At 37.7% G+C, this 26218-nt stretch overlaps 1 protein-coding gene across 4 annotated transcripts in view; it reads left to right on the forward strand.

Moving 5' to 3' along the window:
• The window catches only part of LOC124804777 (GRAM domain-containing protein 2A-like), a 322882-nt gene that overhangs the window by 293273 nt on the left and 3391 nt on the right, over positions 1-26218 (forward strand). For all 4 annotated transcript variants that reach the window (XM_047265098.1, XM_047265099.1, XM_047265100.1 and 1 more), the window contains 5 exons: positions 5493-5596; positions 11959-12165; positions 12995-13124; positions 17713-17941; positions 24953-25058. In XM_047265098.1, the coding sequence (XP_047121054.1) occupies positions 5493-5596; positions 11959-12165; positions 12995-13124; positions 17713-17941; positions 24953-25058 (776 nt within the window). The remainder of the gene's footprint in view (positions 1-5492; positions 5597-11958; positions 12166-12994; positions 13125-17712; positions 17942-24952; positions 25059-26218) is intronic.

Consider the following 26218-nt stretch of genomic DNA (forward strand, 5'->3'; position numbering starts at 1 on the left):
ATACATCGATTTTTGCTTTCGATTTCTTTAGAAATTTTATACAATTCATAGTTGAAACAAAAATCCATTTAATTTGTTGTGTGCGATATTTTTAGTAGCTCATTTAAGTAATATTTTACAGTATTTGCTTCATTTTTATGAAAGACGTAAAATTTGACAAGTTCATGTAGCAAAAGTAGTAGCAAGGTAGTTTCACCGAAGGGGTGTACATCTTTGACGTCTCTTGCAGTGACACAGATTCAGCTCAATACTTTCCTGCACGTCGTAGCAGACCTGCTTAACTTGCAGGCGTTAGTTAGCCTAAGTCATGTCATAACGGGTTGAATGATACAGTAACTGTCTTCAAGATCACCTTCCCTAATCATGACTACAGCATTTTACAAGTGTTCGCTACCTATATAAAATTACCGCTTTGGCTTATGCTACGTTCGCAAAAACTGTGGTTTCTGTATTTGTACGCAGGTGGACAAGGGTTGTATGTATTTTTCGGTCACGTAATAAAAATTCTCGGTTGTTCAAAGAGGTCTCCTGAGGCTGAATAGCGCAAAGTCACTTGAATTTTTGCTTCTGCACTTAGTAGCTGTCACATATTGGTATCTGATTTACAAGTCAGTGATGAAACTCATCCCAGACATTTGTAGTATGTTCTTCAAATTATCTGGGTATCATTGACTGAGTTTCACGTCAACCAAATTATGTGGCCTTGATATCCTGTCTAGAACACAATTCCTAATCCACCACGAAATTTTCTTCTGCTTTTCTTTGGGTAGCACCACCCGATTTTGGGCTTCAGCAGCGACTGAAACGCAACTTCTTTCTATAAGGTGCTCGTGTATGGTCGGGTCCAAGCGATCAGCTGACAACTTACAAGGGAACCTCTCCATCGCACCCCCCTCAGATTTAGTTATAAGTTGGCACAGTGGATAGGCCTTGAAAAACTGAACACAGATCAATCGAGAAAACAGGAAGTTGTGTGGAACTACGAAAAAAATAAGCAAAATATACAAACTGAGTAGTCCATGCGAAAGATAAGCAACATCATGGATAGTGAGAGATCAGGAGCGCCGTGGTCCCGTGGTTAGCGTGAGCAGCTGCGGAACGAGAGGTCCTTGGTTCAAGTCTTTCCTCGAGTGAAAAGTTTAATTTTTTATTTTCAGACAATTATTATCTGTCCGTCCGTCCGTCCACTATATTTGCTGGATTCATATTGCCCACGGAATACATCTTACGTGTTTAATGCACTCTCGTCTAAAGCAGCGAACAGTCAACTGCCAGCCAGGGAGCCTCGTTAGCAGGAATACTCTCTCTTCCGTGCGCTGTAGTAGACAGCCGTCGTGTGTTTCGATGCTTGTTTAGGTGTAGCGTCCCCATACAACGGCGCAGTTACCTCGCATCGGACGGACGGACGGATAATAATTGTCTGAAAATAAAAAATTAAACTTTTCATTCGAGAGAAGACTTGAACGAAGGACCTCGCGTTCCGCAGCTGCTCACGCTAACCATGGAACCACGGCGCTCCTGAGCTCACACTCTCCGTGATGTTGCCTATCTTTCGCATGGACTACTCAGTTTGTATATTTCGCTTATTTTTTTCATAGTTCCACACAACTTCTTCCTGTTTTCTCGATTGATCTGTGTTCAGTTTTTCAAGGCCTATCCACTGTGCCAACTTATAACTAAATCTGAGGGGTGTGCGATGGGGAGGTTCCCTTGTTAGTAGAAACGTCAGTCCGAGTGGACTAGCAACAACAGGTGGGGGCGCTCGCAAATACACGAAAGCTACTGCGGAACAGTGGAACGCTTTCGTATCCACGTCCCATGCGAACGTAGCATAAGCTAAAGCGGTTATGTTATACAGGTAGCGAGTACTTGTAAAATGCTGCAGTCGTGATTAGGGAAGGTGGTTTTGAGCTAAAGATACGCTTATGACTTCTCAGGAGAAGAGAAGACAGTTGTTGCAGATGATGGGCCAGTAGCTCTGAGCATAGGGCGCCGAGAGACCTCGATCCACACTTCCACTTTCGGTGGGCAGTTGTGTGTTAATTGAAAATATGGAAGGTCTAAGCCTGCAGAACAGTCACTAGAGCGTTTGGTTGATTGTCAAGGGTGATTGTTGGGGAGTAATTGTTAATGTCAGTGGTCGCAACTATTTTGTAGTTTCTTCGTATTGGTCTACGTGGGGTAGGTGTAAAAGTTGACTTTCTTCCAGCTACCACTAGTCATTAAGCGTCTTAGCTACAACTTTTTTTTAAAGTAGTAGTCTATCCAGTCGGAAGTGGCGTGAAGAAGCAAAGTGGTGCACAAGATAGGGCACGAGCGAGCTACTGAACGATGCCATTCAAGTTGAAAGATTTGGAGGATGTGAAGGGCGGAGTCCAAGATACGTTTATTTAATTCGGTTGTTTACGTTTTTATTATTAAAATATCTTAATTTTGTAGAACAAGGAAATAAACCGTAAGAGAACTAAACGTGCGTGGGATGGAAGACAGGACGCAGAAAACCTCTGACCTTCGGTGCAGCCAACAGCAAATGGGACTGCGGAATCAAGTCGTTTCATTAGCCGATGCTGACGAAACTTAAGTTGCAACACGTTACAAAGCCCCATATGGCAAACTGGAGAAGCCGACTGTAAAAGGTACAAAGCGGTAAATGTGCACAAATATGATCTGTTTTTACGTCATTATCCAACTAGTATCTCAATTGAAGCATTGTGTGTCTATGAGAAATCGAACTATTATGCGATAAAGCTATTTCGTCAATAAACTAAACGCCATGGTTTTCTAATTATTTCTGTCGCAACTACAATAAAGCACTACTGCATACCATAACTTAATTCATTAGGAACAATGTGTAGCTTCGGGTTGGTATTGATTTTGACTGAAAATTGATTTCGACCTGCTATAGGACAATTGTGCCAAATTTCAACTAATACCAACATCTCATGTTAAACAAGCTAATCTTCGAAATAGATGTCCTTTTCCTCTTAGGCCAGGTGTGGCTCATCAATTAGGACATTTTCTGTTCTTGTGGAATAAAAAAGCACACTTTCTCACTAATCTTGGCTTTTCTATTGATAAGCAAAGGCACTTGACCAAGTTAAAAATAGTGTAAGCGAACTGGCGTGTGGAGCATAGAAACGCGTGTAACAGAAAACATTCACACTAACTTGGGCTCGTGCTCTTTTAATATTACTAAAAAGTATTCTCTCTCTCTCTCTCTCTCTCTCTCTCGATTGCGGGAGTGGGTGTCTATCTGGACAGGTGCGAGAATGTGTATACCTCTACTAGAAAAAAAGAGTGTGAATACTTTTTTCTGCTACTTATACCAAACATTAGTCCACTATAGCCGAGTGGTTGCCGCATTTCCTTTATTTTGCGTATTGTCCCACCTAGAAGTTTCCATTACCTGTATTGTTCTAAATTAGTGTAAGAACAGAGGAAGACACTTAGGTAGAAAATACACTCTTAGAAAAGAAGCATGGTTCTTCAGTTTTAAGTCTGGCGTTCGGGTATCGATAAGTGTTATTTTGATTTCCGTGATAAGATAAAAATTTGCACTTTTATTTATTCGCCATTTTTAAGCATTCAAATGAACACATCATTTGCCAGTAAACTGAAGGCTGAAATATTATATGTAACCAATTGTCCATGGAAAATAGAAAACATAGTACACACGATATCTAAAATTATCGTGGAAAAATTGGTCGTCTAATATTATTTTCTTTGACTTGACTTGTTCTGTATTAGTAGTTCATGTAGCCTACAGAGCCAACTAAAAAGTCAAATATAATCGAAACCGTACATCTTACATTAGTTTTATGCATCCTTTCACAGAAATTATAGCATCGCAATATTTAGTTAATAGCTTTTGTATCATTGGATCTAAACGGGCTGGTAATTCGGTTCTTTCGTGATTCGCTATGGAGATGCGTATTCACGACTTGTCATGGAGACAATTGGCTTAATTACCTGGTCTAGCATGTTGTTCAAGTACAACTTAATGGGGGCCTGTTCACTTCATAAATTGCCAGAAGAATTGAGAGTTGTAAGTCACATATAATAAAACATGGGAACAAAACGAAACCTTTCACCGGTTATTAACGGTAGTATCCATATCGTACTCAAACCGATCTGCGGACGGCTATGGCAGATTACGTGTAAAATGAAACCGAGGTACTGAGTCTTCAGAACTGTCTGATTTTGAACAGTAAGTTAGAGACTTACCAGTGCTTGAAACGAAAAAACTTCTTGTTCCTGTAGTATAGGCATAGGCCAGCATCTCTGAACTGCCGTGTGTATTGCACTATAGCGACACATTTCTGTGTTACGAATACATATCAGGTGAGTTAGATTTTTAATGCCTTCTAATCTTCCACAGATAAAATATATAGTATATAAAAAAATTGACGGTAGTGCCAAATCATTACCTGGAGTAATACATTTGTACCGTATCTTATATTCGTTCCATAATTAAGACATGTATTGTATGTACCTTATGTGTTTGCTTTTCTGCATCTAGGAAAAGAATCACATTTAGAGTTGTCTCTAAAGGTTGAAACATACTTTGGTGTGCTCCAAACGTAAAAAGAGTGTGACATGCGGGTATAGGCTACACGCTAGGAAAAATGTTCGTAGAAACTCATGTTGATTTACATACAGACTTAAGAAAAGTAATTTCTACCATGACACCGTATCGGGTCCGTAATAGAACATTAAAGAGTTTAAATATTGAAATGTGTATCTCCCGCTACCTGTTCAGCATGCGATAATTTCTTTTCTTGCATGAGACACTTTCGAGGAAACCTTGAAAAAGCTAATGACACACTTCACAAACATGAGTTAATATCTTAAGTCACTTGGCTCCCACACTGTGTAAGCTATGGTATCTTGTTCTGCATGCAACAAAATAAAGATATATTTAAATATAAGCTTTCTTATTTCTGATGGAACTTTGCTGTTCTCTCTCTCTCTCTCTCTCTCTCTCTCTCTCTCTCTCTGTGTGTGTGTGTGTGTGTGTGTGTGTGTGTGTGTGTGTGTGTGTGTGTGTGTGTGTGTGTGTGTGTCAGATTTGACATAGCCTTTACCTGGTTGAACTGGAATCATTAAGTCCTTACTACTTTTTAACTGAATGCTTCTATTTTGTGACATCAAAAATTTTTCCTTATTTATGATGAACTCGTAGTCATATTGTCTATAACAACCCTTTGCTGTGATTTTCCATCTGTCAAAGACTACAGGATGAAGTAAAATCATTTAGCAAGAGCCATATGCATGCCAGAAATGTTATGGCAGCCTGAAGCTATGAACTAGTCATCCAGGTGTGCCTTGATAGCTCAGTTTGTAAAATACTAAGAGTTTAAGATATGAGATTCAGCTACAAAGTAGGAGAACAAAGTTTTTAATCCACTGGGAAGGTGCAGTTTTGTGTTTATATGAAAATAACTGTTGAGCTTGCCAGGATAATGTAAGCGATTGTTACCTTTTTGTTTCAGATTATTCCTGTGCTCTGGTCGGTGATATACTTCTTCAGGGTCATCTGTATATTACCAAGAACTATTTTGCATTCTATTCCAATGTGTTTGGATATGTTACAAAGGTAAGACATAGCTGGCCACATGCCTTTAATCATGTACATTATTACTTTTACCATCACACAGTGAAGCAGTTGCAGCTTTTTACATGAATGAATCTGGTGAAAGCTTACATTGTCTTTCAGTTTGCTGTTTGTTATTGTTATTGTAATGGTTAAAGAGTAAAAAGCCTAATAAGATTAAATGTTGTTTGATTTCAGAAGAAATTGCTATTTCGTTTTAGTCACGTTGTTGTTGTTGTTGTTGTTGTTGTTGTTGTGGTCTTCAGTTTAGAGACTGCTTTGATGCAGCTCTCCATGCTACTCTATACTGTGTGAGATTCTTCATCTCCCAATACCTACTGCAACCTACATCCTTCTTAATCTGCTTAGTGTATTCATTCTTGGCCTCCCTTTACGATATTTACCCTCCACGCTGCCCGCCAATACTAAATTGATGATCCCTTGATGCCTCAGAACATGTCCTATCAACCGATCGCTTCTGCTAGTCAAGGTGTGCCACAAATTTCTCTTCTCCCTAATTCTATTCAGTACCTCTTCAGTAGTTATGTAATCTACCCATCTAATCTTCAGCATTCTTCTGTAGCACCACATTTCGTAAGCTTCTATTCTCTTGTCGAAACTGTTTATCGTCCATGTTTCACTTCCATACATGGTCACACTCCATACAAATACTTTCAGAAACACTTAAATCTATACTCGATGTTAACAAATTTCTCTTCTTCAGAAATGCTTTCCTTGCCATTGCCAGTCTACATTTTATATCCTCTCTACTTCGACTATCATCAGTTATTTTTCTCCCCAAATAGCAAAACTCATTTATTACTTTAAGTGTCTCATTTCCTAATCTGATTCCCTCAGAATCACCCGATTGAATTCGACTACATTCCATTATCCTCGTTTTGCTTTTATTGATGTTCATCTTATACCCTCTTTTCAAGACACTGTCCTCTCCGTACAGCTGCTCTTCCAGGTCTGTTTCTGACAGAATTACAATATCTTCGGCGAAACTCAAAGTTTTTATTTCTTCTCTGAATTTTTCTTTTGTTTCCTTTACTGCTTGCTCAATATACAGATTGAATAACATCAGGGAGAAGCTACAACCCTGTCTCACTCCCTTCCCAACCATTGCTTCCCTTTCATTTCCCTTGACTCTTATAACTGCCATCTGGTTTCTGTACATGTTGTAAATAGCCTTTCGCTCCCTGTATTTTACCCGTCACCTTCAGAATTTGAAAGAGAGTATTCCAGTCAACATTGTCAAAAGCTTTCTCTAAGTCTACAAGTGCTAGAAACTTAGGTTTGCCTTTCCTTAATCTATTATCTAAGATAAATCATATGATCAGTATTGCCTCACGTGTTGCAACATTTCTATGCAATCCAAACTGATCTTCCACGAGGTCTGCTTCTACCAATTTTGTCATTTGTCTGTAAAGCATTCGTGTTAGTATTTTGCAGCCGTGGTTTATTGAACTGATAGTTCGGTAATTTTCACATCTGTCAACACTTGCTTTCTTTGAGATTGGAATTATTATATTCTTCTTGAAGTCTGAGGGTATTTCACCTGTATCATACATCTTGCTCACCAGATGGTAGAGCTTTGTCAGGACTGGTTCTCCCAAGGCTATCAGTAGTTCTAATGGAATGTTATCTACTCCCGGGGCCTTGTTTCGGCTTCGGTATTTCAGTGGTCTGTGAAACTCTCCATGCAGTATCATATCTCCCATTTCATCTTCATCTACATCCTCTTTCATTTCCATAATATTGTCTTCAAGTACATCACCCTTGTGCAGACCCTCTATATACTCTTTCCACCTTTCTGCTTTCCCTTCTTTGCTTAGAACTGGGTTTCCATCTGAGCTCTTGATATTCATGTAAGTGGTTCTCTTTTCTCCAAAGGTCTCTTTAATTTTCCTGTAGGCAGTATCTATCTTACCCCTAGTGATATATGCCTCTACATCCTTTCATTTGTCCTCTAGCCATCCCTGCTGAGCCATTTTGCACTTTCTGTTGATCTCATTTTTGACACGTTTGTATTCCTTTCTGCCTGCTTCATTTACTGCATTTTTATATTTTCTCCTTTCATCAGTTGAATGCAATACTTCTTCTGTTACCCAAGTATTTCTGCTAGCTCTTGTCTTTATACCTACTTGATCCTCTGCTGCCTTCACTATTTAATCACTCAAAGCTATCCATTCTTTTTCTACTGTATTTCTTTCCCCTGTTCTTGTCAATCGTTCCCCAGTGCTGTCCTTGAAACAGTCTACAACATCTGGTTCTTTCAGTTTATCCAGCTCCTATCTTCTTAAATTCCCACCTTCTTGCAGTTTCTTCAGTTTTAACCTACAGTTCATAACCAATAGATTGTGGTCAGAGTCCACATCTGCCCCTGGAAATGTCTTATAATTTAAAACCTGGCTCCTGAATCTCTGTCTTACCATTATATAATCTATCTGAAACCTTCCAGTGTCTTCAGGCCTCTACGATGTATACGATCTTCTTTCATGTTTCTTGAAGGAAGTGTTAACTATGATTAAGTTATACTCTGTGCAAAATTCTACCAAGCAGCTTCCTCCTTCATTCCTTACCCGCATTCCATATTCACCTAGCCTACTACTTTTTCTTCTCTTCCTTTTCCTACTTTCGAATTCTAGTCACCCATGACTATTAAATTTGTCTTCCTTCACTATCTGAATAATTTCTTTCATCTCTTCATACATTTCATCAATCTCTTCATCTGCAGAGCTAGTTGGCATATAAACTTGTACTACTGTGGTGGGCGTGGGATTCATGTCTATCTTGGTCACAATAATGTGTTCACTATGCTGTTTGTAGTAGCTTACCCGCATTCCAATTTTTTTTAAATTCATTATTAAACCTGCTCCTGCATTACCCATATTTGATTTTGTATTTATAACCCTGTATTCACCCCTTTTAAAATTTTCTAACCTACCTGCCTGATTAAGGAGTCTGACATTCCGTGCTCCGATGCGTAGAACGCCAGTTTTCTTTCTCATGATAACGATGTCCTCCTGAGTAGTGCCTGTCCGGAGATCCGAATCAGGGGCTATTTTACCTCCGGAACATTTTACCCAAGTGGACGCCATCATCATTTTAATCATACAGTAAAGCTGCATGACCTCGGGAAAAATTACGGCTGTAGTTTCCCCTTGCTTTCAGTCGTTCGTAGTACCAGCACAGAAAGGCCGGTTTGGTTAGTGTTACAAGGCCAGATCAGTCAATCATCCAGACTGTTGCCCCTGGCTTCTCAACAGATACCCCTCTGTTGTGGTTGCACCTACGGTACGGCTATCTGTATCGCTGAGGCACGCAAGCCTCCTCATGAGTTCATTATCAATATAAAAGAATAAGGTGAATGCTGCACATGAATTGGCATGAACATAATTTCAACTGCGTTAGTAATAACTGAGCATTATACTGCTTAAGAGAAAAAACTTACATAGAAGATCTACGAATAAAAATTTTCATTTGGCCATCTGGTGCAGATATGTATGTTCATCCAGAATCCATGAGGCACACGCTAGTGGTGTGTTACACTGTGCAATATGTAGCATTGGTAGATCACAGATTTTGTAATTTATAATTCTGGACTACACTGCTTTACTGCACCACACTGCAGTACTTGGTATGAACTGGACTTCTCATCTGTGTGGATGGTCAGCCCCCGTGAGCTGAGGTGAAACTCAGAATTCACAGGGGTTGCTCTGCTCTGCCACCAAGGTTTAGATATTGGGAGATGGGTGTAATCATCTCCAAGGCTGCTTCCAGAAGGTTGTTGTAGGTAGATGTTTTGTCGTGGTGAGTCTCATTATTGTGATGTATGGCCTCTTCTTGGTTCTCTCTCAGCCATGTATGCTTGCAGTTTACAAGTGGATATTTTAGCTGTTAGCAGGTTCAACTTATCCCACAGCTCTTCATTTCTTATTATGTGATAGACTGTTGTATTACTAAATGCATCATTATCACAAAGGGGAGTAATTTTCCATAACCTACCGCTGTCACTACACATGTCAATTAAGTTTAAGGCCCCCCCCCCCCCAATGTTCTGCTATGGAAATTCAATCAAGTTACTACACAACAAGGTTTATTCTTGTAGAATATTCTTACTAAAACACCTATTCAAATTAACAGCTACAGCCCATCATTCAAAAGTGCTGTTTCATCTGTAATATCAGTCCCATCTGGGATAAACATGCTGCCTTTCAGTCAATGTTGCGTCACCTAACATTTATCTCCACAAGTCATGACAACTTCCAAATTGAATTAAATGCAGTCAAACAAAATAGCATCAAACAATGGCTACCCTCCTGCATGGGGGCGGGGGGGGGGGGGGGGGGGGGGGGGTGGTACTGTCTTCTTTACCCTATTCTCAACCTTCCTATCAAGACCACAGTAAATTGTGCAGAATTCCATGTTTAGGAAAAGTCTCTCTGAATGTAGGCAGAAAGCTTAAGTCCAGGGACTTTAAACCCAATTTTATCTGCGCAACACTGTTGGAAATATTTTGCCAATGGTCGAAACAGCAAATCAACCTTGGGAAAGAGTGGAATATGCAAAATCACTTGTAATTGTGTCAGATTCTATGTAAGTCAATATGGCAGAGCAGTATGTGCCCACTTGAAGATGGAAACGTAGAAACAGACTCCACTTTGGCCGACCACCTGCTTAGGGGCAGCCACATTTACAAAGTGCAGCATGAGATCTTACACCACATGAATAAAGGGAGGAAGATGTACTACCTTGAGACTACTGGAAATTAATAAACAATGTCCATTTGCCCACTTTGCTTGGTACTGAGTGACCTGATGGAGTTCCAGTAATCTCCACTTCTAACATCATTTACTACTCATAATTCTATTCCGGACATTTTTTAGGTTACCACCCTTACATTCCCATTTTTTCTTTTATTGTTACTTTAATTTCATTAGTGTACATTATCTGTTTGTAATGTAAGACCTGTTAAAAGCAAGACTATTTTGTTCAGCCACTCACTTGGAATATCTCGCCAAAGTTTATTATTTTCTTTTCAGAGGATTGTTGGTATAGTTTTAAGCTAAATAATCGTATATCACACTGTCCCTGAAATAATATTGGTCATTTTAGCCCTAAATCAAACATTTGCAGTTGCTATCTTTGGAAAGCAAGATACTCTGTAGATCCACTTGTTTAAAATATTTGCTTCTAAAGTTTCACAGCAACACACATCTATCTTTGTACTTAATGATGGTACAATATATACCTAATGATGTCATAATAGCCAAAAAATGGTTTGTAAAGTAAATATTGTAATAAATATTTTGTAGAATACTACACAAGTGTCCTGTGTATTTTCATTCATAATGAAATCTGGTTGTTGGGGACATAAACATACTACATTTCATTGTAGAGATTTCACAGAACATACATGTACTCAGGTCAGTTAGTAGTGATACTGTTGTGAAACTATCAGGGAAGTATTAAACACAGTCATTATGTAGCAAGAACTAAAGTATTACCAGATAGTAACACCTAACTGTGAAACATATTGATGAACTAGCCACTAGACATCATTGTCACATGGTTTCTGTTACATGCTAGTTAAAAATGCCAATTACAAAGAAATCTGATGAGAAATGAAAGAACAAATACACATCATCTTGTAAGAGTGATGTCAGGCAGGCAGTCATTGGCCTATGGAATGGTGGAATGTGGCTAATAGAGTGAGGAGTCTCAAAACAAGTGGTGTCCCCAGATTAGCATGTGTTAACTGGGCAGATTCCAGTGTGTGCTGTAGCAACAGTGGAATTTAGTAAAAGAAGAGTATGTTGAATCCCCCCTCCACTCGACAGAAAAATTAACTCCGTTAGCAGAAGAATGGCACGTTAAAAAACTCAGCATGTTTCAGGAAGAATGGAACAAAATTTTGCCTTTATCATATAGGACGTACAGAAATCTTTGCCCATAATTGAAGATAGTGGCAAAAGCAGGTGACATACGATTAATTACATTTACGGTGTCTTGGCAATGGTCAGTAATAGCTTTTGAGACATTTTAGGGAACATAGTGTAGGCTATATTTATGTCTGGATATTTCATTCAGCAATATGCCAACCAGCTTCAACATCTTGTCATGTGAAAACAAAATGATTGGTTCATGATTGATACCATGCCTATTGATATAACTGTAATGCTAATTTTGGAGCATAGGCACTATTTTAAAAAATGACAGAAATCTTTAACCTTTGCTTGCAGATTTCTGTTCTTCCAGCTTAAGAGACATAATCACTTTGCGCAACAAATAACTTTGCCGCTCAGCATCGTGCAGTCACGTGAACATTTAAGCCACGATTTCTTTTCTTTTTATTTTAGTTGCTCATTCCCACAGTATCAGTAACGAAGATCAGTAAAGAGAAGACCGCATACATTATACCAAATGCTGTTGGCGTTTCCACTGCAGAAGGAAAGCACGTGTTTGGCTCTCTGCTGTCACGAGATTCCACCCATCGACTAATGACGCAAGTTTGGAAAGCAGCTCAGCAGCCTGACCCCCAGGGAAACTTGCTTCCTATTGAACAGGTAAATAGTAAGGACTAGTTTTCTTTACTTAGTCTAGTTCAGGTTTTAAGTATTAAATTCATTTTTCTGAACCCCCATGAATATACAGAATTTCATGATTTGGTCCAGATCATGAGTTAACGATGATATCAGTATCGAGTAAGGCATTGTGTATGCAGACACCGATTATTCATCAAAAGTGATAGCTGTAGTGTTTCCAAATAAAGATGTCCTAAATCCATATTTGGTTTGAACCCACAGTGCTTTACTAAGTGTGATTCTAATAGAAGTAGATTGCTATTGCCAGCCTCCAACCTGAGAACTGGTCTATTAAGCCAGTTACTTGGAGATCCAGTGACTTAAACTCGTATAAAAATTTTAAGACCCTTGGGGGTTCCAATTGCAGGCTACTGAATTTGTACTTAACCATAAAATCACTATGTCAAATATGAATATACATTTTGTATTTTGAGTCATCTTTGATTTCATATGCTGTTGAAAGTAAAACATAAACTTCATAAGATGTGACTGCAGCTTGTCACATAAATACATATTTTTCTGTGGACATAGTCAAGCATCTGGAGGGTGTTATATGTATTGTGGTGATATTGTAGAATGAGAAATCTGCAGACAACTACTGTTATCTAATCATCAGTGTCATTAATATTTTATAAGTCATGTGCAATATAGTCACAATAATATAACTGAATTTAATATGTGGTAGCCTGAATGTTATCTCAAACAGCTTATGTATTTTATTACCTGTATTCCTTACACATTCCCTCAGAACACTTACTGCACCCTATAAACAATATTTGTATTCATACATAAGATTTTTTTTTTTCCAAAGGTTATGAAAGATGAGGTGGATTCAGCAAGTGGAGATGTGAAAGATGACGATGATTCATCTGTTTCTGGCAGTGATAGATCTTGTGCTCCATCATCTCTTGAATGCAACACAAACATAAATCAGCCAGAAGGTAGGTGTTTAACTATAACTGCAATTCAGAAAGCTGTTAGCATGCTTTAAGACTAAACAGCATAAATTATTGTTTGTTGTGTTTAAAATATCATAAGTAAACAATTTAATCAAATACCTATATGATGTAAATGGAGGCAGCTTTTCTGCCTCAACAGCTGCTGCTAAGCCATTACTAATACTGATACTGATACTGATACCTCAAAGAAGAAGGAAAGGAGGGGGGAGCAGCACATCAAAAAATAAACAACAGTTTGCACAGCCACTCCCTTTTAACAGAGGTATCCACCTGAAAACAATATGAAGATGTCCACTTATAATTATATTTGCAGTCATCTTGCAAGAAATATTGCAGTCTTTCCAAACAAACGAGAGTAAAAAAAATTAAAACAGTTCAGTTCACTCGACAGGTGCCACAAAGAAGAAGAAACAATGCTTTAACATTAACTATTCATCTGCATCTATACAATGCAAACTACTGTGAGGTGTGTGGCAGAGAGTAGGTCCCATTGTTACTAGTTATTAGGGTTTTTTCCTGTTCTATTCGCATATGGAGTGCAGAAAGAATGACTGTTTGAATGCCTCTGTGTGTCCAGTGATTAGAATAATCTTATTTTCACGATCCATTTATGAGTGATACATATGGGGTATTAGTATACTCCTAGAATCATCATTTAATGCTGGTTCTTGAAACTTTGTTAGTAGACTTTCTCAGGATAGTTTATGTCTATCTTCAAGAGTCTTCCAGTTCACTTTCTTCAATATCTCCCTGGCACTCTTTCATAGCTCAAACAAACCTGTGACCATTCCTGCTGCCCTTCTCTGTATACATTCAATATCCTGTATTAAGGCTATCTGGTATGGGTCCCACACATTTGAGCAATATTCTAGAACCGGCTGCACATGTGATTTGTAGACCGACTGCATTTCCCCAGTATCCTACCAATAAATTAAAGTCTACAATCTGCTTTGCCCACAACTGAACCTATGTGATTGTTCCACTTCATATCCCTACAATATGTTACACCCAAGTATTGGTATGAATTGGCAGATTCCAACAGTGACTCTTTGATAGTATAGTTGTAGGCTATTATGTTTTTTCATTTTGTGAAGTGAATTGCAAAGTTATACATTTCTGAACATTTAGAGCAAGTTGCCAGTCTGTGGCTCATGTTGAAATCTTATCAAGATCTGACTGAATATTTATACAGCTTCTCTCAGATAGTACTTCATTATAGATAACTACATTAACTTAAAAAAGCCTGATTTTACTATTAATATTATCTGCAAGGTCATTAATATACAACATGAACAGCAAGGGTCTCAACACACTTCCCTGCAGCACAACTGATGGCGTCACACTATCGAAGATAACATGCTATGTCCTCGCTACCAAAAAGTTCTCAATCCAGTCACAAATTTCACTTGATACCCCATACTATCATACTGTTGATAATAAGCGTAGGTGCAGCACTGAGTCAAATACTTTTCAGAAATCAAGAAATACTGCATCTGCCTGGTTGTCTTGATCCAAAGCTTTCAATATGTCAAGTGAGAAAAGTGCAAGTTGGGTTTTACATGATTGATGTTTATGAAATCCATGCTGGTTGGCATTGAGGAGGCCATTCTGTTCAAGATCATCATTATGTTTGCTCTCAGAATATGTTCTGAGATTCTCAAAGAACTCGATAACAGAGATATTGGACAGTAGTTTTATGGATCATTTCTTGTAGAGAGGTGTGACCTGTGCCTTTTTCCACGAACAGTGTACAGTTTTTGTTTGAGCAATCTACAATAGATTATAGTGAGAAGAGGGGCGAACTCATCTGCAAATTCAATGTAGAATCTGACAGAGATTCCATCAGGCCCTGAAGCTTCGTTCAATTTTAACGATTTTAGCTGTTTCTCAACATCACTGACTGTAATACTTATTCCATTCATCTTTTCAGTGGTACGAAGCTTAAACTGGAGCAATTCTCTTGGACTTTCCATTGTAAAGAAGTATTTGAAAACGGAGTTGAACGTTTCAGCTTTTGGTTTGCTACCCTCAGTTTTAGTTCCTGTCCCATTTGATAGGGACTGAACACCAGTTTTGGTTCCTCTAACAGCCTTTACATATGACCAGAATTTATTTGGGTTCTGTGAAACTTCACTTGACAATGTTCTGCTGTGGTAGTCATTGAATGCATCATGCATTGCTCTCTTGACAGCCAAAAGCATTTCATTCAGCAGCCCTCTATCTATAGCCCTACATTTTGTTTTACATCTACTAAACAGTAATCTCTGTTTCTTCAGAAGTTTCTTTACAGTGGCTGTATACTGTGGTGGTTCGCTCCCATTATGAACTGATCTGCTGGGTATATATCTATCCAGGGCACTGTCAACTATTCTTTTAAACTTGAGGCAGAGTTCCTCTGCATGCTCCTGCCCTGTGCTGAAAGTTTGATGTTCCTCACTGAGGTATGATCCTATTGATTTTTTATCTAGTTTACTGAACATATATGTCTTTCTGGTTCTTTTAGTTGTCATTTATACGTTGGGAATCATTATTGTCACAACCATATCTGGTCACTTATAGTAGTGTTGCTGTGGACATCCTAAATAGGGGGTCAGATTTATATTTTTCTATTAAAACTCATTATGAGTGGGGTTCCTATCAATCCTAGGCAGTTTTCAGAGAAAGCGTTAAGTAATGATACACAGAATGTCTTATCACATCCACCACTAATGAAACTGTAATTTTCCCAATTAATTATTGGATGACTAAAGTCTCTGCTGATGATTACACTATGATTGGGGAACTTACATACAAGTGAACTGAGGTTTTCTTGGAAGTTTTCAGCTACATCAGGAGATCAGTCAGGTGGCTGAAAAAGAATCTTACCATCATTTTATGACCACTCCTGATACCGAGTCTTGGCCAAACAGTTTCACATGGAGCTTCAGTTTCTATCTCAGTGGATTTGATTTTCTTGTCTACTGCGACAAAGGAACCACCTCCATTTCCCATTTGCATGTCCTTTGGATATACACTTAAATTTTCCCCATGATCTCACTGCTATCAGTTTCAGGCTTCAACCAGCTTTCTGTACCTAGTATTATGTGCTTTTTAAGAGTGCTTCAAACTCTGGTCCTTTGTTGTGAATGCTTCAGCAGTTAATTGTTAGTATTGTAATACTTCTGTTGGTGATGCACACAGTCTATTTGTACAGTTTGAAGAAATTTCTGCTGTGTGTAGTGCAGTGTAGAGGGCAGTGTTATGTCTGCAGTATTAGCAAACAAACTTTGAGGAAAAATTATTCTTCTAGAAGAGAGTTTATTTCAAAAGGAGCCATGTTAAATGAATGATTACGTGCAAATAACATAATATAGTTGTGATGAGGGCATTTTACATTATTATTTCACAAAAATTGCATCGTAGCAGCTCAGAGATCCAGCAGTTTATTCAGAGAAGAAATTGATTAAAATACATTATGATGTAATTGCTGCAGTAGTCAGTGTGTAAGGAGTAATGTCGATCAAAAGTGCCTATCAGCATTTAATTTTTACTAAGTATTCACTACCAAAAGGGAAATTCATGGGAAAATGTTATAAAATTGCAGAGAGACAGTGTTACTGACCAGTACATACTTCAGGGGGTGAAATTGCATTACTGCCAATAAACACATTTAAAAAGTGGAAAAAACTATTTCTATCTTTTCAAATTATTGGTTTCTTGCACGGGAATAAAAGATATGTAGTTGGGGAAGGGTAGAGATGAGGGGCAGCTCACTCTGACACTAGAATGATAGGGTCCTCACTGGTAATGAATGTTGGTTTTTCCCCCTCGTCTTGGCATCTTGGGGTCTGAGTAAGTAAATAGTGTGTGTAAGAATACTATGGTATTTTAATGGCAGTTGTTTCTGCAATTACACTATCATAGTCTCGTGCAAACTGGCAGGTAAAATTATGAACTGGATATATAATTTTTGTAGAACTTAAAAGATAAGCTGGGTATTCCTAATAATACTACTTAAGAGAAAGATAATGTTTATATATAGAACAATAAAATGAAACATGTCTGTCATTGGTGTCAACTCTGAAGGCAAAACCAAGAAGCAGAGATGACAAACTGTGAATATGTTGTGCTGCCTGCGGGCAGTAAGACTAGTGTGGCTTTACTGCAAGAACTGACTTGAAGCAAGTACATTAGTCTTTGTACATGCCAAGGAAAGAGTACTGTTGGGAATGTAAATATGACGGGTGATCGATCTCTCCAACAGCTGACACTGCATACTCTTTAAAGAGAAATGACACTAAAGGAACTACAACTTTTGCATCTACATCTGTTATTAACAACAGGTCTCAAAGAAAAAGACTTAATATTCAAAGTAAAATTTTTATTTTTGAAGAATTCTTTCTTCCAAGACTCATTTGGAAAAGGTAAGCTTGACAGAAGGGGTGGGAACTTCATTTGTTGTTATTATTCATGTAAGAGATTAAGTTATGTATGTGCCTTTAACATGTTTATACTATCATTCTTTCCATTTTTTCAATATAAAGATGTAAAATCCTAGCAAAGTAAAACAATTGGAATTGTTCTTTCGCAGCAGGCTGTACAAAACTACCAAATGGCAACCTTGTAATTGGTGGAAAGCACATAAAGCTGCCAGTTAAATCTAGCCCCAAGCATGCAATAGTGGGCTTGCCTCGTTCTAAATGGCTGCTCATTGTTTCGACTGGACTGCTTGTACTGCTGTTCTTATCTGCTGCTTTCTTACTGTATCGAATTTCGAAAATACAGAGCCAGTTCACAGAGCATCCACTTATAACAACAAGGTAGGTGGATTTCTCATAGGTATCTATCTCACATAGATTTACTCTCATCTTATTGCTGATTTTTTAGGACATTCAATTATTAGTTTATTACGTGTGTATTGTAGAGTTCTTTCAACGAAAGTACTAAAATCGTGTGCTGATTTTGAAGCATTCCTTTGTGTTTAGTTGATGCGTTGAGGAAGTACATGATCTACTTTAGTGCTGAAATGCAGAGAATTGAAGACATACTATAGAACTGATTGAGTGAGATAAAAGTGGAGATAAGCAACTGACCTGTAATTATAAATCCATCTCTAGTCTTCATTTGTTCTCAAATTTTGAAATGTTTGCTTATAACAGAACAAATTCTGAGAATGCAGCTCTGTTTGGCTTCCATAAACACTTTTCTATATAAATTCACAAATTTTGTTCTGGTGGAGCTAGAAAAAGAAAAAAAACTATCTTGTTGGTATTTTCTTGCCAAGGCCTCAAGTTGTGTTGACCAGCAGATTCTACTAGACAGATTAAACCATTAAGATGTTAAAGGTATTTACCTTGTATGAGTAGAGTAGAAAACAGAGGGTTGCATTAGTGAATGATTCAACAGTAATTATGCTAATTTAAGACTGGAGAAACATTAAATTTGTTTCCTGCAAGGCTCAGTGCTCGATTTATTACTGTTCTTGATCTGGGTAAATGATTTGCTCTGGACATTACAGGATTCTTCAAAAACTGTATTATTTGCTTATGGCACAAGTATATTGATCAAGGGCCCAGACATATAGTATCATATACAGCCATGAGAATAATGCAACAAGTTTACATCTGATTTACAGTCGGTAGCTTCTCTTTTAATCTTCAAGGATTCAGATTATCCAGCCCCAACTAAAAATGGCTTGGAGGTAGCAGAAGTAAAAAACAGTGTCCGTGTGTGGAGTTCTAGGGATCCAGTTGGATAATAAACTGAGGTGGTACCATTATGTGGATTAGTGGAAAATATCGGTTCCACTTGGTAATCAATCTCATTTTGTTGCATCCAGATTAGGTTGCTGGCTATAATGAATGCTGTTCTGTTGTAATGTAGCTAAGATGAAAAAAGAATTAATTTTGCAGGAACATCCACTACATTTTGCATCTACATACATATCCATATGACTATTCGACAGTTAACTGTGTGGTAGAGGGCTCATAGAATCACATTGAATATGTCTCTACCCTTCCACTCTTGAATAGCATGAGGGGAAAAATGAGTGTCTGAATCTTCGCATGCATGCTCTGATTGCTCTACTTCATACTGATTGTCGTTTCTTTCTAGCTGAGAATCAAGTAAATATTTTGGCATGTGGAGGAGAAAGTTGGTGATTGAAATTTCATGAAAAGATCTTACCCCAACAAAAAGCCTTTGTTTTAATTATTGCTACTCTGATATGCTTATACTATCCTTGACAGTATTTAGCAGTAACAAAGAACAGGCCAAAATTATTTGAACTTCTTCAATATTGTCCATTCATCCTATATGGTAATGACCCTACATTGCACAGCAGTACTCCAGAAGAGGGACCAGTGTAGTGTAGGCAGTCCCATTAGTAGATTGTTGCATTTTCTAAGTGTTCTGCCAGTAAAATGAATTTTTTGGCTCGCCTTCTTCACAACATTTTCAATGTTGTTGTTCAGATGTTAAATTTTTTGCTGTTGTATCCCCAGGTACATAGTAGTTGAATCAACAACCTTCAAATTTGTGTGGTTCATCATGTGACCAATGAAAATTTTTTAATACTCGCGTGGTGGACCTCACTTTTTTTAATCATTTAGGGTCAGTTGCCACTTTTCACACCATGTAGATATTTTGAGTAAATCATCATGCAATTTGTTTTTAACTTCTGAAGACAATCTAAAAGGATTGCTCAGGTTGTCTCCTATGTCATTTATATAGATCAAGAATAACAGAGGGCCGATAATACTTCCTTGGGAACTCTTAAGTATCACTTGCATTTCAATAGACAATATTCCATCGATTACTACAGTTTGTGACCTTTGTGACAGGAAACCAGGAATGAAATCACACAGCTGAGATGATACTCCATAGGCAAACAATTTGGGTAGAAGCAACTTGGGAGGAACTGGAAAATGTGTCAAAAGCATTCTCAAAAATCTATACGTGTGTACTTAATTCAATATTTCCTGTTGATAGCATTCATTGCTTCCTGTTAATAAAGAATCTGTTGTGTTTCGCAAGAATATTTTCTGAATCCATGCTTGTTGTGTGTTGATAGTGTTTCCTTGGTAATGTTCCATCGTGTTGGAACACATTATGCATTCCAGAATCCCACAAAAAATTGTTATCAGTGAAATGGGTTTATGATTCAACAGATTACTTCTGTTTCCTGTCTTGTGTGCTGGTGTGACCTTGTACAGTTTTTCAGCCCTTAGGTTTGGATCTTTGCCCATGTAAGCGGTTGTATATGATTGCTAAAAATAGAGCTTTTTCATGAGAATAATTTGAAAGAAACCTAATTGGCATACCATTTGGTTGGAATACCTGCCTTTCTTACGTAATGTACGTTGCTTTGCAACACCGAGAGTATCTTCTTCCAAATTACTGAGGTAGGCAGCTATTCTTGATTCAAATTCTGGAATATTTATGTTACCTTCTTTGGTGAAGGAATTTTGGAAAATCATATTTAGTAATTCAGATTCAGTAGCATACATTGGTAACATTACCACTTCTACAGTGCAGTGAAGGTGTTGATTTTGTCATGCTGTTGGTATACTTTACACACAACCAGGATCTTGTGACGTTCGCCTGCTTTATTTTTTCATTTGGTGTCCTTGGTGTCAACATAGTGCGTTGCTACACTGGCTGAAAAATGGGGTTTGGGAGTTCAACACTGACTACTTTAAATGATGTAGCCGACAGGTGCACATTGTGTTCAACAGTTCTTTACTTTCACTGTTCACAACCCCCCCCCCATATAAATATTTAATATGGCCAGTTAACTATTGTTTAACATTCGATAAGCCTCATTAATAGGTAGCAGGCAAACATCCACAACCCCTATAGTAGTTTACTGTTGAACATCGAGCAGTAAGAGCCTAAGCACAAAGTTCACAGTTCAGGAACACACAGTCACTGTTTTAACACACAGCCTAATTGTGTTACACTTATTTCATAGTTCAGTTGAAGCATTGTTGTTGTTCTAACCAACACAAGTTTCTTGTCTAAAACTCAGCCGTGGACTGATTGTCTCGGGCCCATATATATGCTCACAATAATAGGCACTGAAACTATACATTGCTTGATGTTTAATTTACAGAAATTACAATTAAAACTTAACTCACTAAATTACCTGATACATCGAAAACATCCTTCTTTTTAACAGTTTCTTCTACTACAATAGTTAGGCTTAATTATTTGTTAAAACGATGAAATTGACAGATATCATTACGCAAACAATACTTTTGAGAAAACTGAAAATTAACTTCGGAATTGAGTGCTGGCTCTGCTAACATGTTTTCGAATAGAGCCAAATAGATCCTTTAAGAACACTAGTAGTTGTTCCTCCAAAGGTGTATAATTAATACAGAATTTATGTGTGTTTATAAGTCAACAGCAGAATTTAAGTTACGAAACAATTACTGATTTCACCCTGTGACAAAAGTATTAACTAGGAATAGTCAAAATAAATTAGAAAATCAATTGCATACATTAAACTAAGCACAAAATTAGATCTGGTGTTACATTCCTTAAAACTAAAGGCCAACCTTTTTCTTCTATGAAAATGCAGATTACACTCGCATTATGTTAATGACAATCAGTCAAAAATGAAATTTAAGGAGGCAGATGGCAAAACAAGAGGGGGAAGTAAAAATATCCCAGCTTGCTTTGTCACAATCTCTCTTGATTTTCTGTCAGATTTCAAGACAGAGTTTCATAGTGAAAACTGTTAAAATCATCTCACATTGAAATTAACATTACATTTTGAGCATCTGTAAACCATGACCCATCTTGGAGTTTTCATCATCTTTTAAATATGTTTTTTTCATTGCTTCTGAAACAGTGTCCTGACTTGTTTGTGTACAATGGGGAATATGTCCTGTCTCTTACCAATTCTCTTGGTAAAAAAACACATTTCCTGTTAACACTAATTCTCTGAAATTAAGCCATATTTGGTGATGCTTAGTTAGTATGGGAAGAATAGAGACTGTCTGATGGGAAAGCGTCAAGTGAATTTTTCTCTATCTTTTTTTTAAATGGCTATATTTTGCATATATTTTTGGTGGATTTGGATCTTGTTGTATTCAATCTTGCTATAATGACATTGTGAACAATAATTCCTGTACAGTATCTGACGTGATGCTTTATATTTGTTCTGGATTGCTCATCACATTGAGGTCTGGTATGTTGTCAAACCATTTACACTTTTTTGGGGGCTCCTAAACTAATTCCTTTAAATAACTTTCAAAGAGAGCACTTACTACAATTTTGGATGACGTTTTATGAGTACCATTGGCTTTAAACTTGTATTTTCGCCAACATACTGAGGGAGCTTCAGGTACCAGCTACTATAATCATATGAACTGGATACCTATTTGAAATGATTCAAATTTTCTTTGAATCTTTCAGAAATTTTACTATCTTAGTTGGGTGGGTCAGTAAAAGGAACCAATTATTAATTTATTCCAGTTGTTGGGTGTAATTTCTAACCATAGCAATTCACAGTAACTATGTACTTCAGTTTCACTACAGGGTCAACTACTACTGATCCTGCCGCCACCAACAGAATTTCATTTGTCATTTCTGACTGCTGGTAGGTTCTTGGTAAAACGTTGGCTGAAATTATTTCCTGCTTTAGCCAGCTTAAAGTACTTTAAATGATTTCTGCTTTAGTGCTCTTTATGAAAGTATGGGACTTTGGTTCTTTGTAAACACAGCTACAATAATTTACAACAATAATACTGATGTTTCCTAGGTCTATCCTATATTTGAGCTGCTCCCTTTCAGATTGCACCCTTGTTTGTAATTTTCTGAGACCCTCTAACTTTTCCAGGGTTGTAAATTCTACATAATTCTACTGTTTCTGTTAACATTAAAACCATATATAGAGAAGGTGGTAACGTTGATTAAGTTACATAAATCCTTTGTTTGAAGTATTTGATAAAAACACCAGCAGCATAGTAGTAGTAGTAGTAGTAGTAGTAGTAGTAGAAGAACAAGAGGACAAGCGTTGTTTTTTTTTTCCTTGGTTTTTTTTTTTTTTTTTTTTTTTTTTGTTCTTTAATTAATTAAGCTTAAGGAGTAAAGGTAACACCTTCCATCAGAGGGCACATGTGGCGGAGGGGAGAACTGACTAAAAAAATTGGTTATTTGATAGGAAGTTTTCAGATCTTTAACACTTTCAAAATAGTGTCCAGCAAATGCAGTAAACTTGTCCTATCATTTTTTCCATTGGTGGAAACAGTTTTTAAACTCATTTGAAGTTACACTGTTTACTGCCTCCAGCAATTTATTTATTTTCAGTTACATATTTTAAATTTCTTTTTCCCATTCTACCTCTTAAAAATGGTTCTCTTTCAGGTTTCTTTTCATTCTTTGGAATAAAAATACGTAAGAGGCCATATTCATTGAGAAGGGTGGGTGAGAAACTGTTGTCATTTGGTTTTTGGCCAAAAATGGCCTGACACACAGTGCTGTGTGCACAGGGGCATTGTCATGGTGAAAAAGCCAAATTTGCATTTGCCACAAAGTGGGTCATTTTTTTCTCACTGGTTCACGTAGTCATTTTAGCATGGAAGGTCCTAATGTTGGTGAACTGTGGTACCCTGCGTAGCAAATTTGTGGTGGATGATGCCCTTGATAACAAAAAACAAACCAACATTGTCTTCATGTAGATTCTCAGCTGCCTTGCTTTCTTTGGTCTTGGTGATGGAGTCTTTCACTGTCCGTTTACTGGATCATATCCATAACACCACAATTCCTTCCCTTTTGCCTCACGATCTGGATGAGTTTTTGACTTTTCTTTAAATTCCTGGCACATGCACAAATGATTGGCTCCTTGGTCATCAGAAAACACACACAGAATGAATTTTACTTCAGAATGTTTTATCTTCAGATCTTCAGTCGAACTTCATTGTCATGGACTCCAGGATATTTCAGTAATTTCCAGAAATTCAGCGATTGTTCTATAATCGTCAGACATGATCACAATATGTATTTTTTTCAATGTTCTCCTCCATTCCGGACCATCACAGTAGTGATTCATCTTCAATTAACATTTGACCACTTGTGAAATCAAAGACCCACTTGTAAACCCATACCTGGCTCTAAGCTTCCTGCCCATAAGCCATCTGAAGCATTGCAACAATTTCTGCTGATAATTTTCCTTACAGGAAACAGAATTTGATGTTAGAGTTTTGGTATTTAATGCATGCCATTGGAAGTTCGCAAAACATGTTAAACAACTGTTACATAAACATTCATACTGACCACAGTAATGTTTCCACACCAATGTTGCTAGGGCATCTGATATAAGATGGTGTCTAGTGAAGGCACCTAGCAGGAATTTCAGAACTAGTGTTCTACCAACTGCCAGAGAAAAGTTTGCATTAATGTTGGGTCCTCCCTCATAAACAAGACTGATATCTTTGCTAGCTGTAAGACAGATCCCTTTCTGGGCTACAGTAAACCCTTTACTCCTTAAATTATAAACGTATTTAGAGTAATTGTAAGGTAATTACTCTAACTGATGGTGCAAGTAGGTTAGCGCTAGTCACAATTTCTTGTTAGCATACTTTAGAGAATTAGTTAGTAGTGCCTCTCGCTTCTGTCTGTTAATACATAACATGCCTTGTTCTGTATCCCTCAAGGTACTCCTTTATCGTGCATTTGCAGAGCACAATTTGTGAACGAATGATGAAATTAAAAGATTTTGTTGGCACTGGCTCATTGCAATGAAACTGCAGAACTGTAAAACTTTTATTCACTAGTTACGTGATGTTCTCTACCAAAAAGGACTGAATATTTGCTTGTTTCAGTGATGAAGTATACCAAGAAATTTTGAAGTGGCAAAGTCAGCTTCATTCTAAATCAGTTAATGAAGTTCAAGAATTTCTGAGCACTAACTTGGACCAGTTGGCAAAGGTAAAGAACAAATACTGTAAATTTTTCTAGCATTTGTTACCAAAAAGCAAATTAAATTAATCCTTCGTTTTGCAGGACCTAAATATAGCGAGGAAAATGATTTTATCGTAAAATCAAACAATGGAAAATCCAGAATGGAATGTAACAGTACCAGAGAAGGAAAGTTGCTACTCACCATATAGTGGAGATGCTGAGTCACAATAGGCACAACAAAGAGATTCACACAATTAATTAAAGCGTTTGGCCATTAAGGCCTTTATCAGCAGTGTACACACACACACACACACACACACACACACACACACACACACCCGCACGTGCGCGCAAACGCAACTTGCACACGTCTACAGTCTCAGAGAGCTGTGGTTTCAGATCTTTGTTGTGCCTATCACGACTCAGCACCTCCGCTATATGGTGAGTAGCAACTTTCCTTCTCTGGTATTGTTACATTCCATCCAGGATTTTCCATTGTTTGTTTTTTGCCTGATGGCTTTCCTTTGATCCTAACCCTGTGCTATTTTTTTTGTAACTACATTGTTTTGCATCCGCTATACTCAATGGAGTGTGGTTTCAGCTCTCTGAGACTGCAGACTTACGTACGCGCGCGCGCGTGTCTGTCTGTCTGTCTGTCTGTCTGTCTGTCTGTCTGTGTGTGTGTGTGTGTGTGTGTGTCTGTCTGTCTGTCTGTCTGTCTGTCTGTCTGTGTGTGTGTGTGTGTGTGTGTGTGTGTGTGTGTGTGTGTTTACTGCTGACAAAGGCCTTAATGGCCAAAAGATTTAATTGTGTGAATCTCAGCAACTTTCCTTCTCTGATTTTGTTATAAAATGTATTTATAAATTTACTTTTGTTTAAAAAAGGAAATATACCTTATAAGCAATTAAGTCCTCCCAGTTGAAATTCATTTTCAATCTGCATTTATACACAGGAAACCGCTGTAAAGTGCATGTGGCAGATGGCACTTCCTGTCATATCATGTCATCCCGTTCTTGTATTAAAGGCAAAAAGTTACTTAAATGCCTCTGTGTATGCTGTAATTGGTCTAATTTTCATGGATCCCCACAGAAACAACCCACAGGCATTGTTTATTCATAGATTACTCTATTAGCACTGGTACTTCAAAGTTTGTAAGTTGTTTTTAGAGGACAGTTGGCATCAGTTCA

The sequence above is a fragment of the Schistocerca piceifrons genome, chromosome 7, assembly GCF_021461385.2.
Source record: "Schistocerca piceifrons isolate TAMUIC-IGC-003096 chromosome 7, iqSchPice1.1, whole genome shotgun sequence".
Lineage (NCBI taxonomy): Eukaryota > Metazoa > Arthropoda > Insecta > Orthoptera > Acrididae > Schistocerca > Schistocerca piceifrons.